The sequence below is a fragment of the Pogona vitticeps genome, chromosome ZW-PAR (assembly GCF_051106095.1).
Source record: "Pogona vitticeps strain Pit_001003342236 chromosome ZW-PAR, PviZW2.1, whole genome shotgun sequence".
Classification (NCBI taxonomy): domain Eukaryota; kingdom Metazoa; phylum Chordata; class Lepidosauria; order Squamata; family Agamidae; genus Pogona; species Pogona vitticeps.
Genome location: NC_135800.1, coordinates 5081695 through 5095980, shown reverse-complemented (window position 1 = coordinate 5095980; position 14286 = coordinate 5081695). Strand labels below are relative to the sequence as shown.

General features: G+C 47.6%; 1 protein-coding gene across 1 annotated transcript in view; it reads right to left on the bottom strand.

Moving 5' to 3' along the window:
• Positions 1–13925, bottom strand: part of KCNT1 (potassium sodium-activated channel subfamily T member 1) — a 78443-nt gene extending 64518 nt beyond the window's left edge. Inside the window, exons 1-2 of the mRNA XM_078382621.1 lie at positions 13767–13925; positions 9335–9517 (exon numbers count right to left, since the gene is read on the bottom strand). Of these exons, the coding sequence (XP_078238747.1) occupies positions 9335–9517; positions 13767–13834 (251 nt within the window). The 5' untranslated portion in view covers positions 13835–13925. The remainder of the gene's footprint in view (positions 1–9334; positions 9518–13766) is intronic.
• Between the last annotated feature and the right edge of the window lie 361 nt (positions 13926–14286).

The window sequence follows — 14286 nt, the reverse complement described above, 5'->3', positions numbered from 1 at the left end:
CACTTTTATTTATTTCTTCCTGTTAAATATTTGTATACTCCTTGTTTCCAGCTTTAAATATTGTCTTTCAAGGATGTAAGCCACCTTGGGCCCTTTTTCAAGGAGCAAGGCGGGGTGCAAATACTTTAAGTAAATAAATAAAATTTAACAAATAGTTACACTCTGGACGGCAAGCAAGGATGTTGATTTTCCAGCATCCATGTGAGTTTAACCCATCGGAGGCTGGACCAAGGATGTTGATTTTCCAGCATCCATGTGAGTTAACCCGTCGGAGGCTGGACCACCGATCCATGGGAATTGTTCATGAGTTTTAAAGAACTTTGCGACGATGCCAGACACACCAACTGCCCGGTGGCTTCACATAACCAGAAACTTCTTTTTTTTCCTCCTCTCTCATCCACAAAACAAAACGGGAGAAACCAACGCAGAACAACTGATCATCAAGCTGCCGACCTAACAACAGTGGAGGTCAAGGAAAGGGAGAATGAGGAAGTTTGTGATAAGACTCACATCTCTGGCTTGGGCAAAAGTCCAAAAGTTTTGGGAAGCACTCGGCGTGCGCCCTCCACCCAACGGAACAGACGCAGCACGGCTTCCCAGCGGAAGAGTGCCATTTGGGCAAAATATAATTATAATTATATCAATCCCCCCCCCACTGTGCCTCCAGGGAGAACAGCCAGCCTGGGTAGCCTTGGGCCAGCTGCGCCATCCCAGAATACTATGCTGGGAATTCTAGTTGATCAGCGTAATTTCCCTGAGCTCCAAATAGCATAGAGCCACCATGTGCACCTAAGCCTCTTGCCCTTAGCAAAGTTGGAATACCTGAGCAGTTGGAATGTTGATGTGCATTCCATAACATCCCAACCACTAACACAGGGGATTCTGGGAGTCAGAGTCCACCAATGTGGCTTTTTCACGCTCTGCCTTTCATTTTCCAAGCCCAAAAGGCGAATCAGGGTTTGAAATGCTGCAGTATGTTTAAGCAATGGACCTGTGGGAGGGGGGGGGAATATTCCAGAGATGCAAAAAGGAAAGAGAATGTATTAAAAATGCATCACCCAGAGGCATCTGACGCTGCTGATACTGAAAATTGATTTTTTCTCTCTCTCTCTTGATGATGACTTCCATCGGCAGTACCAGCACTCTTACAAGAAGTTAATTACTTTTAATAGGAAGGGAGAGTGCAAAAAAAGCCAAACCAACAAACCACCCCGTCTTTGGGAAAAAAAAAAAAGAGGAAGAAATTGTTTTCTAATTGAACAGATTATGGGATGTAAGAATTTGGTTTTCAGAAAGATGCTTGCACAGAAAAGCCTCATGATGCCAACTTATATGTAGCAACAGAGAGCTAAGGTGTCCTTGGGCGGTGAATCCACTCTGAGTTTTAGTCCGAACTTTGCAGCCGTTGAACCTTTTTTTGGGGGGGATTGAGCTTCAGCGCCTTGGGCTGTGCCTGTAAATTATGGCCTTGAACCAGGAGTGGATTTGACACTTCATTGACATCATAGCTACCACCTTCCACACTTCACAGATTGTTCATGGTCCAAGCTGTAGGGACATCAGCACCCCTAATCTTCAAGGAAGGTTCCCTCTTTGCATTTGGATGTTGTACTGCCAAGGAATAAAATCTGCCCCCCCCCCCATGTCTGTATGCATCTCCGAGGAAACTTGATGTGTGCTGGGTTTGGCTTGATTTTGCTCTGGCCACGTGCATTTCTATATAATAATAATAATATTAATAATAATATAGTCTTAGAACTGCAGAGCTGGAAAGAACTCTAAAGATCACGGAGTCCAGACCCCATCGGGGAATCGAACCTTTGGTTCCTTGGCCAGAGACCTGAACTATTCAGCTTTTCACGACCCTTTGCACTTTTTCGTAGAGCTTGGCCAACTGAAAAAGTGTAGAGTGATCTTTCAGCAGACAAGATAAAGACAGGAAACAGAACCGAGTCGCTTTGATCAGCGTCGACAGGCTGGAAACAAGAACGGGCAAACCTACCGATGTTCTTTCTTCGCCAAGATTCCCGTGACACTGAACACGGGTTTTTTCCCTTGGCACCCTACTGGATTGATCCATCCTATAAAGCTTAAGGGGGGGGCACCCCAGATTAATGACAAGCAACATCCCTGCAGGTGTCAGCGAAAGAAGCTGCACCTCGCCGGCAGAAAACGAAAGGCAATTATGCGAATAATCGCTGGTGCCATTCATAACGCAGCAATTTAGCACATTTGAAGCACCTGTCCTCCTACACGGTCCCTGGCAGACTTCCATTTTCGCTCCTGATGGGAACCGCATCCGTTCCCACCCGGAGATGAAAACGAAGGTGGAAATCTACCCTAAACAGTCACTAATTCCTCATAATTATTTATTTGTGCCTTCGTTTGTTCCCTTTTCAAATGCCCTTTTCTCAAACTCCCCAGCGTTGGTAATTACCGGGAAGAACCCACCCACCCAGGCAGCAAACGCTTATTTAAAATGTTGGGTTCTGTATCCAAGCATCGGCCTGTCTGTCTGTTGGCAAATCTCCTGCCCGGCGCGCATGGTGTGTGCACACAACTTTCTCGCAAACTGAAAACTGCCCCTCCCCTGATTTTCCTAACGCCCACTTTGGAAAGGAATTAGCACATGATCGTCAGCCGCCAAGTCCAATTAGCTATGTGGGCAGAACAGAGACCTGGAGAGGAAAAGTGGGCCCTGAATCTTAATGCTCAGCATGAAGATTTGGGAAGTGACTCACCGTTTACTTCCAGAAAGAAAAGAAGCCCCTCACTAAGTTGCAGTTGGTAGGGTTTTTTTTTTTAAAAAAAAAACTCGTTAATGGGTTCTAAATTTACTTGGGCTCGACAGCAATTGACACTTGTCAGGTCTGCGTCTCTCCGATATTTTAGCGGATGGAAAAGCGCACCATAAGGACCCCATTCAGACATTTAAAGTACACAGGGCGAGGTAAATTGGAATCACGCCCACCATCTCTGCTTCGGATTTCAGTGGCGCCCTCGGTTCATTCAAGATTCCTGGAGGTAATGGTTTTTATGGCGGTTCCCGACTTTATTAGGGCCGTGGGGCAAGAGCTTAAAAGATCAAAGGGCCAAGACTTTGCCGGTTAGGCACTCCAGGGTCGGAGGAGCTGCTGAGTCTGCTTCAGGTTTTAGTCCGATGCTACAGAGAGCTGCCGGAGGAGCTGGTCTCTGGCTACCAAAGGACTTCAGCACCGTGGAGAGCTCCTTCCAGCCAGGTTGACCTTTATCAAGAAAACAGGGACATTTTGCTGGCTCGGTAGCTCAGTGATTTAGGTATCTGGCTGTGGAGACAGAGGATAAGAGTTCGATTCCTCCAGTGTGCCAGCCTGGGTGGCCTTGGGCAAGCTGCACAGTCTCAAGGTTGCCCCCTAGAGGAAGGGAAGGGTAAAGCACTTCTGAGTCTTCTCTATCTGGTAAACCCTGAAAAAGGATCGCCATAAGTCAAAATTGACTTGATGGCATATCATCATCATGGAGTACTTTCGAAAAATATCCTGTGCATCAAATGATTAAAATACAAATGGCTAGAATTGTGCACCAGAGGCAAAAACAAACAAACAAATAAAAGCAGCAAGAATGCAAGATGCAATACAGCAAATTATTTCCTCACCAGCACTTAGAAATAGGGGGTGGGGAGAAGTCATTAGGCTCCTTGTTATCATCAGTTTTGGCTAGAAGTGTATAGGTTGGTGTTTCTGGACTGCATTTCCCATAATGCCCCTGGAAGAATGGCCACCGGCAGTCCTGACTAAGGAATTCTGGGAATTGTAGTCTGAAAAACCCATTTTTTTTGAAGACCACAAAATGTGACATTTTGAGCACAATTCTTTTCTGCTCCACCCTGTCCCCTGATCCAACTGATGTAAAATGGAGGGAGGGAGGGAGGGAGGGAGGGAGGAAGGAAGGAAGGAAGGAAGGAAGGAAGGAAGGAAGGAAGGAAGGAAGGAAGGAAGGAAGGAAGACTTTTTCTGTATTTAGCACTGCCAACCAGCTGGGAATCAAGAATCCTTTTAGATCTACTGGGGATCAGCTGCTGTCTAATAGATTTTTAATACCTGCCCAGACCTTCTCATTCTTAAGATACACTTCATCACCTTGGACAGCTCCTATACAGTTCAGATTGAAATCCGGCATGGATTTCCTGCCCTCCCATGACACCAGGACCCCCAGCTTCTGCCGCGCCACCTTAACATTTCAGAGGGCGAGCGAGCTTCAAAGGCTAGAAATAAATAACCAGAGTTGCATTCGCCAGCTGCACAAAACAGCAAAATCTGGAGCGTGGATAATAAGCGTGGGGAAGGGGGGAAAAAAAAGACCTCCCAGCTCTGTTTAACCTAGAAAGACCATTGGGGATGAATTTCATAAGGAGAAAGTCTCTTGCTGTCGTGGTTAAATCCTGCGGGCAACCGGTTGTGCAAAGTCAGCAGTTAACCGTGCTTCAAAAGAAGAAATGGTAAGCTCCTTAGACGGAAATCTCTTGCCTTCTTCCTATAGATGCTCCAGCCTTTCCCCAGGACAACAGCAAAATTAGCTCATAGGAGTCCCCGGGGAGAATTCAGACTCCCACCCACTCGCTCTTTGCAAACCAGCAAGCTATCCGGCCAGCTAGCAAAATCACGGCGCCCTGGGAAATTATTTTTTAATCTTCTCCTCCTCGCCTCTGTGGAATGATGCTCGTGATTCCCAGGGCAGATGTCCTGGCAGAAACGGACAGCTATACAACCTGTAGTAAATGATACAGACCTCAAACCGAGCGCATTTCTGGATAGCTGTTTCCCTTGTTCCATTAGATCTACCCAGACCAAGTAAGCAAAAGCTGAAATTTATTAGCTCAATAAAACTGGCGCAATCAGTTCTGGAGATGGGTTTTGTTTTTTTCTCCAGGAGAATTTTAAGAGCATGGTTCAGAAAGAGACGCTGTATTTATGTAGAGCTGTGGTTCCCAAACCGGATAGCTCAGGAACCAGAGGTTGGGAGGTTCGATTCCCCCACTGGGGCCTCCTGGACAGGCATTAGACATTGCTGTTCTAAGAGGATGATGAAGATGATGATCTCCCCATAGATTTAGGAAGAGGGGCTCAGAGGGGTTTCATACTCCTCTTCCCCCCCAAAAAAAAAACCTTGGCTGGTTTTGGGATCTACACAACTTGAACTAGAAGGGGTGTTTTTTGCTGCTTGGCCTCAGGCAGCAAAATATCTTGGGCGTAAATGGCCTCAGCAGCCTTGCCACCACCTATTAAGTTTAAATTAGCCCCTCTGGCAATTTCCAAATGGTAATTTTTCTTCTTCTCTTCAGCAGAAAAGAGCTTTGACATATAATTTCTACACACACACACCATTTCTCGCTGGAAGATCATTTAGAAGGAAGGCGCCCCGCCTGAGCGATCACCCTCCCCTAGCAACCACGACGAAGAAAGGCTAATTATTCCTCTCAGGGCTAATCATCCTCATTGAGTTCTCTCTGTACACCTTGTGCCACCTTTCGAGGCTTTCTGGTGTTGTTGCATTTCCATTTTTTTAAAAAAATGAAATGACATGAAAATGAAAAATCAGAAAGCGTTCTCCCGCTGGGAATGCGTTCGGCGAAAAGGGATTTGAGGGGAGAGGAAAGAGGGTTGATTTCTCTCTCTCCCCCACAGCCACCTCAGACGAGCTTTCAAAATGCTAAAAATAAATAAAATAAAATCAGATATTTACAGCCATAGTGACATCTCCGGATCAGTAGCCCCGAAGGCTAAGCAAAGTGCTCTTGGATTCTCTGCATGATCAAAAATCAAGATAAAAACCAGCATTTACTGTTTAAGGGGGTTACTGACACGAAGGATGGAGTGGAAGAAATTAAATTTCAAATGTTGCATCAAGATGACATCAAAAGTATTACTGCAATCTCAAAAATATGGACATTAGCTCTTGTGACCTCTTTGGCTGACCACTATACACCACTGCCTCTCATAGGTTGGTGGCCACAGGGAGGAATTTTTTTAAAAAAGATAATTCACACCTTCATTCAAATAAAAAAGCTGGCTTTTGTTATGATTGTTCAATGAGTTATTGATTTATTTTTTTTGGGGGGGGGAGAGTGTCTTATTTTTAAAGCCTTGAAATTCAGATAGAAATCTACCAGCAGATCTTTCGCCACCTCCTGTCGATCCCTGGATCGTAAAAATCTCTTTCTAGACATCCTTTTCCAAGTCATGACTTATCCGGGCAGGGTGATTTGCAAAAGAGCAGAGGCATATACCTGTTTAATCCTTCTTGGCCTATTATCTCCCTCCCGGCAAGATCTGTTCAACCACCTCCTACCTCTGCTGCTTCACAGTGCCACGTTCTATGCTACAGATAGCCTGCTATTAGAAAGGGAGGCTCGTTAGCGGCTGCTGATAGCTGGTAGTGACAGAAGGAGCTTTTCCACACCTCCTCTCGTTTGCAGATTATCCTGTTTTGATTTCAAACTGCTCCTTGTATGTGTGTGTGTGTGTCTTTGTTTGTAAGTACAAGTTCGCGGTTCCAAAGCTCTTCCTGAATCATGTTTCTACAACACCAACAGGGCTCGGCCTCCAAAGAGGAGCTGCCTGGAGTGTATAAACTGGCATTGAGAAGAAAGATGGTGGATGGAAGCAGGGAAGAAAACATAACCCCATGGGCCTCCTCCTATAAATCCATTTATCTGCCAAATTCTGCATTTGATTTTCTCGAACAAAAGCCAGCCAGTGTGCGCAGAGTTATTTCTTTTAACAACAAAATGTCATCTGTGGGGGAGAATATAAGGTACCCTATTGCAGTGTAACTCCTTTGGCGAGGGATTATTCCTCCTCTAATGGTTATGACAAGCATGAATTCTGCCATAGTGCAATTGCATTGTTATTGATGTTTGCTTTGAGATTACTCCCCCCCTTCTCTCATTCTCTCTCTTTTAAGACAAGAGTTCATTTGCAGCTAAGCAACGGAACTATATACACTTTCAGTCTGGTTTTTAACATCGGAAGCCCTTTATCAAATCATGGCAAATTGGTGGCCGGGGTGGGGAGAGGCTTAAGGGCAACAGCCACGAAACCATTTCCAAATTAAAATAATGAGCATTCGCCTCCCGGAGAAAACGCACACACTTATCTACACACACACACACATGACCGCCTTCAAAGTTTATTTACAGTTACTCGGAGGAAAACGCCATCAGCCATGAGAAACGAACCGTCTGTATTTGCACACAGCGGAGCAGGGGGGGTTCTTTATAAATGCAAACTGCAATAGCCTAAACACATGGGAATTTTCAGATTCACGCAGCGCTCCGACTTAAGCTACTTAAGTTACTTGGGCATCGGACTGCCAGAAGTTACCAATATCTGCGCTTTAATCATCTTTGAGGGCTCCCTTGGCCACAGTTCTGGAAAATGGACATAAATGCACGCCCACCACATTAGAAATCCAAACAAGACAGAGAGAAAAATGAGATTTTAGCCACCAGCCACTGCATTTAGAAGGTATAAATCACAATCATTTTGGAATGGGGGACTTTAGTTCACCATCAAACCCAACTCCCTGGGATCCATCTAGCGAATGCGATCTTGTGCTTGTCAATTGCAATAAGTGAGATATTTAAGGAGTGGTTTCACTGGTTCCAGTGAGTTTCCGTGGCTGAGCAGGAATTCAGACCCAGATCCCCAGAGTCCTACTCCATCACTCTATCTGAGTTGAGCCGATGGGCATTTAGACTAGCAATTGGCCAAGGAGGATATTTGGGCTGTGACCTTGGAGACGGAGGGGCCCAGCGGGCTTAGAGGAAGGAGAAAGTGGCTAGTGGGGTAGGAAAGGCTACGTCCAGAAAAGGACCAACCAAAAGAGAGAAGGCAGGAGAGGAAGATCTGCCTCATGTCCTCTCCAAGAGGGGGAAAGTGGTGTGTGTTTTCAATTGATAGAGAAACACATGGAAGAGATGTCTATAGAAAGGAGACGAATGACTTTGGAGGAGAGGTATTTGAAGGAGACTCTGTCAGCCATCATTAATTAGTTGGTTGGTTGGTTGGTTGGTTGGTTGGTTGGTTGGTTGGTTGGTTGGTTGGTTGGTTGGCTGGCTGGCTGGCTGGCTGGCTGGCTGGCTGGCTGGCTGGCTGGCTGGCTGGCTGGCTGGCTGGCTGGCTGGCTGGCTGGCTGGCTGGCTGGCTGGCTGGCTGGCTGGCTGGCTGGCTGGCTGGTTGGTTGACTGACTGACTGACTGACTGATTGACTGACTGATTGACTGATTGACTGATTGATTGCACTGTGTCCCATCATTCTTCCAATGAGTTCAAGGCAGCATCCATGGCTCACCTCCTCTCCATTTATCCCACAACATCCCTGTGAGGTAGATCGGGTGGAGAGAAAGGGTGGCTAACCCAAGGCGTGTTTCATGGCTCCGCAGAGATACAAACCTGCCTTGCCCCAGTTTTCAGTTGGATGCTCTAACCACTGCACGGCACCATCTCTAATTGATACTGTATGCAGTCCAAGGTTGGCTATCTATTCCGCAAGTAAGTAAATAGAGAATAGGCGCTTCAAACACCTGCTGGGGTCTTACGTGTTTCAGAGAATTAAGCCCTCCAGACTTTGGCATGTCATCCGAGGCCACGTCTACACCGTTCAGCGGGTCTTACTCTCCATGTGTATAGGATCCCAGGGTTTTTCATGCAGTTTTCCCCCCCTTGATGGCCAGTACTCTCTCCTTGGGGTTTGCACTTTAATTAGTCTCTCTCTGAGATTTTAAGCCTCCTTCCTTTCCAGCCCCCTCCACACAGGGTGGACACAACTGTTCCAACCATGTCTTGAGCATCACGTGAGAAAGCCAGCTCTAACCAAGGAGAATGGAGAGTGCTGGGGGAGGGGGGGAGTGAGAGACTAGCCATGCTCAATAACTGGTTTTTGGAGAGCATTTTTGGCTGGGGGGGAGGGATTCAGTATCATGGACAGCGCAAGGAGGAAACGGACGGCGCCCGCATGCCGCATCCGCCATCCGGCGCCAGGAAAGCAGAGGACTCGGTGGGGAGGAAAGGCACGCCTTCTTTAAGGATCCACACTTAGAAGAGCGCAACGGAAAGGCGCAGCCCGCGGGGCTCCCCATCATCCTCCAGCACGGCGCAAGGGCAGAGCGTAAAGGCAACGAGCGGTCAGCACCACGGAGAGCGCCCTGGGAGCGTCGTTCCCACGCTGGCCATCTGGAGACGCGGTTCGTGCGTCCTGGCGCATCCTTCCCTCGGGCGTCTTTCGCCCTTCTCCCGCCCTCTCGCTACCCCCCCCAAACCCCCATCCCAGCTTGCAAAGAAGGGGCTGCGCTTACCTGTCGTCGTTCTGGAAACTCTGGTCCCCCAAAAGTAAATCCCGGAAGCGGTAGCGAGGCGGCAAGGGGAGCACCTCCGAGTCCAGGTCGCTCATGGTCAAGGAGGAGATGTCCAGGAGGACTCCGCTCTTGCTGTTCCCACCGCCGACGCCTCCGTAGCCCCCCGGGGAGGACGACTTGAGTCTGGTGGGAGGGAAAGGATAAGGAAGGAGGTGAGCCGATGGGAGCGATGAATAAAACTCGCCCTGCCCGCTGCTGGATGGAAGCGTCAAGGCGGGGAGGAACGATCGCGGCGCAGCCTGGATTTTGGCTGCGATATCTCAGCTTTTCATCCTCTCCCCCGGGTACCAGCTGAAGTTTCCTCTGGGATTTGGGGGGGGCTGTTTTCCTGGGAAATGGGGAGGGTGTTGCCAAAAAATGATCCGGATCCCACCCGGTTTCTTTTGCTCGTCCGGGGCTCCGCTCCCCCTCTGGCGGTCAGGACACTGGCGGGCGCGCACAGATGCGCACAAACACACGCCAGATCTCCGGGGTGGCTGCTTGCAGGGCTGGCACGCAACCACACCGAGCAGAATCGGAAGGGTTTCTAGACTGGGGTGTCTATCTATAGGACAGCCACCCGTGGGAAGAGATGGATGGGGTTGGATCCTCTTTCAAGGAAAGAAGGGCTGTCTAGAGGGCTGAGCATCTGCCTTCAGAGCCAGAGGTTGGCAGCTGGCCCACGGGGCAACCTTGGGCCAGCTGCCCCCCACTCCCTGCGCACTTCCAGAAGGAGGGAATTTTGAACCAATAAATAATAATAGTAATTATCAATTTGGGAACAATACCAAGAAATTTCACACCGTAGTTGCAGATCTCAGAAATGACACCATCAGAGCTACAAAAAAAAGAGGCAATATCAGGAACAGCATACATATTGCACCGATATTTAACAGATACTTAGGTTTTGAGTTAAAAATTTGTATCTGTTATATGGTGCCAGTCAATATTTTTACAATTTTGACTGGCTCTGCCTGGTGTTTTTGACTAATACTGATTTTAGAACTGCAGAGTTTGAAGGGACCCTGTGGGTCATCCAGTCCAGCCCCTTTCGAGGAGGCCTGGAGGGGAATCGAACTCCCAACTGAGCTATCCAGAAGTTCTGAGGATGCTCTGCCTGGAAAACCCTGGAAAGGTCAGCCTGAACCAGACTCGGCAACGTATGGTTAAAGGAAAGAAGAGGAGGGTTGCGGGATGGGTCTGGAAGCGAGCCCGCCTTGCAGAAGGCAAAGCATCGGCTCAAGTCTGCAAACGGAAGGATGTGGAAAGAGGAGAAGAATCGGTGCCAAGGGATGTAACAGGAAAAGAGACAAAACTGTCACATAAGAAGCCTCTCACCCTTTGGGACATTTATTTTGCTTTTATTCCTATCTTTGTATCCCACCTTCCTTCCGACTGACTCAAGCCAGCATCCATGCACGCTTAAGCGAACCAGCTTTTCTTCACAACAACATTGCAAGGTAGGACAGAGGCCGGGCTAAGGTGACGTAATGACCTTCTCAGCCTGCTGTGGTCTAGAATCTGGAACTCTCTAGTCACCACCCACTCGCCATCCGATACTTAACACACACACAGACAGAACTATAACCTCTACACCTCACTGCCTCTCATTGCCCACATATTATGTACACATTTGCACACACACACACAGGACAGTATCCAGGCTTCGGGGTCAGCTCAAGCAAATGTCACAAAGCCAAACCAAAAACCACACAGTGTGGCATATAGAAAACGGAAGCGTTTATTTTCCTGCATGCTTTTGGGGATCGTCACCCATTGCCTGACACACACACTGACTCATCCCCAGGAAGGGGTGTGTGAAAGCCCACTCAGAAATAAATCAGTTTGATTTTGTGTGTTTCTCTCTCTCTCTCTCTTTTCCCTTTGTTTCAGGAATACACACGAGTGTTCCTGTTACACACTGAAGAAACAGACTCGCACGGCCACCACCCTCTCGAAAACTCTGTGCAAAAACAGCACCCGCTTGGCGTTCAATGGGTTTGTGCGAAGCCAGCCAGCCAAAGTGAAATTAAAAACTAGTTGCATAACTAATAGAGACAAGGAAGTTAGATTGAGATTCTTAAAAAGCTGCAGTTAGTTCACATCTAGATTTCTACAGCACATCTATAGGATATCCTGAAAATTAGGGCGTTCCCATTAAAATCCCAATTCATCATAAGCTCACCATTTGTTAATCCAGCTCACAGTGGATAATGGACTTCGGTTCGCTGTTCACACGCACTTGCAGTGGAAAATGGACCTGGTAGTGTTTGTTCTTTCAACTTTAACTGGAGCCCATTGTTTAAAAAAGTTTCTGTTGTGGCAGAAGGCTCTTCTCTGCTTATGGCAGAGGCTGGCCAAATATGCCGTTCTCGGACGACACAATCCTCATTGTGAAATTATCCTAAAAATGTACATTTAGTAACTCCAACACTGGAGAAAACTTGAGAAAGACTTTAAAAGGGTGCCCTGAAAAGCCCATTCTGCCTCCTCTCCCACAGGGGATGGAGGAGCAAAAGACCATCTACATTTTTGCTGAACGTGACATTGAACCACCAAAGCAAAGTTAATTGTCTGCATTTTGCACATTTTTGCCCTGAGGCCCTTCGCTGAATTCTATTCCCCTCCTGAGCAAAATCCAGCTGATTTCCTTTTTTTCCCCCATTCCAGGAGCTAGCTTGCCAGACGGTTTTGGTGCCAGGTGTTCGTCCATTTGACTTACAAGAGTCTAAAACCAACGATCCGTTTGACCTTTCTCACGACAGTCTCCCCAGAGATCACTATCTTGATATGCACTAATTCTGTTGCTCTGCCAACTTCCCCAATGACTAGGATTGTCAAACCTTATTTATCTTGGTCTTGAACGGCAGGAAATAAAACATCAAAAAAATATATATTTTATAGGTGTAGGGATGAGGTTCAGTGGAAATTTGTACAGTCGTGCCCCGCTTAACGATTACCCCGCATTACGACGAATCTGCTTAATGACAATTGTGATCGCAAAACGATGTTTTAAATAGTTTTTTTCACTTTGTGAAGATCAGTTCCCTGCTTCGGTAATTCTGTGTGCACAACAGCATGCAAAGCAGGTGCTATGTGCAGGGGTCTTCTCCTAAAAATAAAGATGCTAGTCCTCATGGCTCAAAATTAAGGGCTAAGCTCAACAGAAACGTTGGAACTACCTTTAGTCCATCTAGCCCTATATTGTCAACTCTGGGCAGCAGCCAGAAGTATTTCCTAGCCGTAGCCCTAGCTGGAGATGCAATGGATTGAAGCCAGGACCTTCTGCGTGCAGTTGAGGTGCATGTCGTCATCAAGATCTCCTTTTGAATGCAGACAGAGTTCAGATATGGCATGGCTCCAGTATCCCCACCCTATGCATTGACTCGAGTAACATCACAGAAGAAAAGAAGAATATGGAAAAAATCTAATCCCAACCATATCACTTTTCTGCACTTAATATCTTTTCTCGGAACCTCAGTTTGTTTAGCTACTGTCACTGTGTTCAGCAAAGCCGGACCCTTAGTGGAAGCCGGTGGCCCCGATGTCCATGGAGTGGTGAATCCGTTCTGGGTTTTAGCCCAAACTTTACATCAGCTATCCAAGGTGTTGTGTACCTATCCACAAAGTAGCTCCAGTGTCTCTCATAGCTTTTTTTAAAAGTTCGGACTAAAACCCGGGGCAGATTCACCATCTCACCAGCCTCATGCAGGCAAAATCTAGCAGATGCAACAGACAGATTTCCCCCAAAGTACGTTTGTATATCCCCACCCGGTGTAGTGATGCGGCAGGGTGAGCCAATCCCAGCTCCATGGAGCCGATGCAGAGGGGCGACAGGCAACCTCGCCTGAAAGCAAACAATCCATTGTCTTGTTATTACCTACATTTCCAACCACGCTTGATATAGAGAGATGGGAGAGAGTAACGTGACTCAATTGGAGGCCGATTAGAAGGAAGCCGAGTCAAAAACCAGGGAATCCTTCAGAGACTCAAAAGCCGTACCTGTGAGATTTCAAGAACATTTGGAAGGCAAGTGGCCTATAGGTTTATATTCAGACTTACACCCTAAAACCCATGAGAATATTCTTTTTAAAGTTGCTCTGTGCCAGCAAGTAGCTTTTGACTTACACAACCTTCTGAATGTCTTCCCGAAAGGTCCTGTCATTAACTGGCCGGCAAACTCAAGGTCGTGGTTTCCTTGATGGTGTCAACCCATCTTGTATTTTGCCCGCCCTCTCTCCCTGCGGCGTCAAACTTCCAGCACCATTTTTAAAACTCCATTCTCATTTAACCCCCCAAAGACCAAACAGATCAGATCACCCAATATTGCTCACTGCTGGGACCTCCCTGGTGCCAGCCAGCCAGGGCGTCTCGTCTTCTGCCAGACACTAACCTCATCCGCTTTCCAGCCACATCATCCCTCCTCGAGTAACATCTCACCGTCATCTTGGGCGCGAGCATGCTGGGGCCGAAGCTGGAGCATCAAACCCTCGACACGCAGGCTTTCTTCAGATTAAGCGCTGCAAAAGGGGGACCCCCCTCTCCAGCCGGCTCCCGCCGCGTCCCCAGGCACAGAGAAAAGCCATTTCGGAAAAATCCATGGAAGGATGATCAGAGCCCTGCTTTATTCTCCTCCAAAAAGAATCGCGAAGGGTGGGGGGCGAGGACCGTTCCCTTCTTTACGGCTCCCGAGAGACGACAGCCTGTTCAGACAGCCGCCAAGAGGACTATCCGTAATCTCAAGTGACAAGGATAAAGCCACACGCTGTACCCAAAAAAGGGAAGCAGGCGGTCCGGCTTCCGTGCAGACGAAAGGGTACAAGCCATGCCCGTTTCTATGAGACACTCCGGTGCCTCTTCGTAGCCATGTGCTGCTAGCGGATGATGCCAAGGAAGAAGGAGGAGGAGAGAGG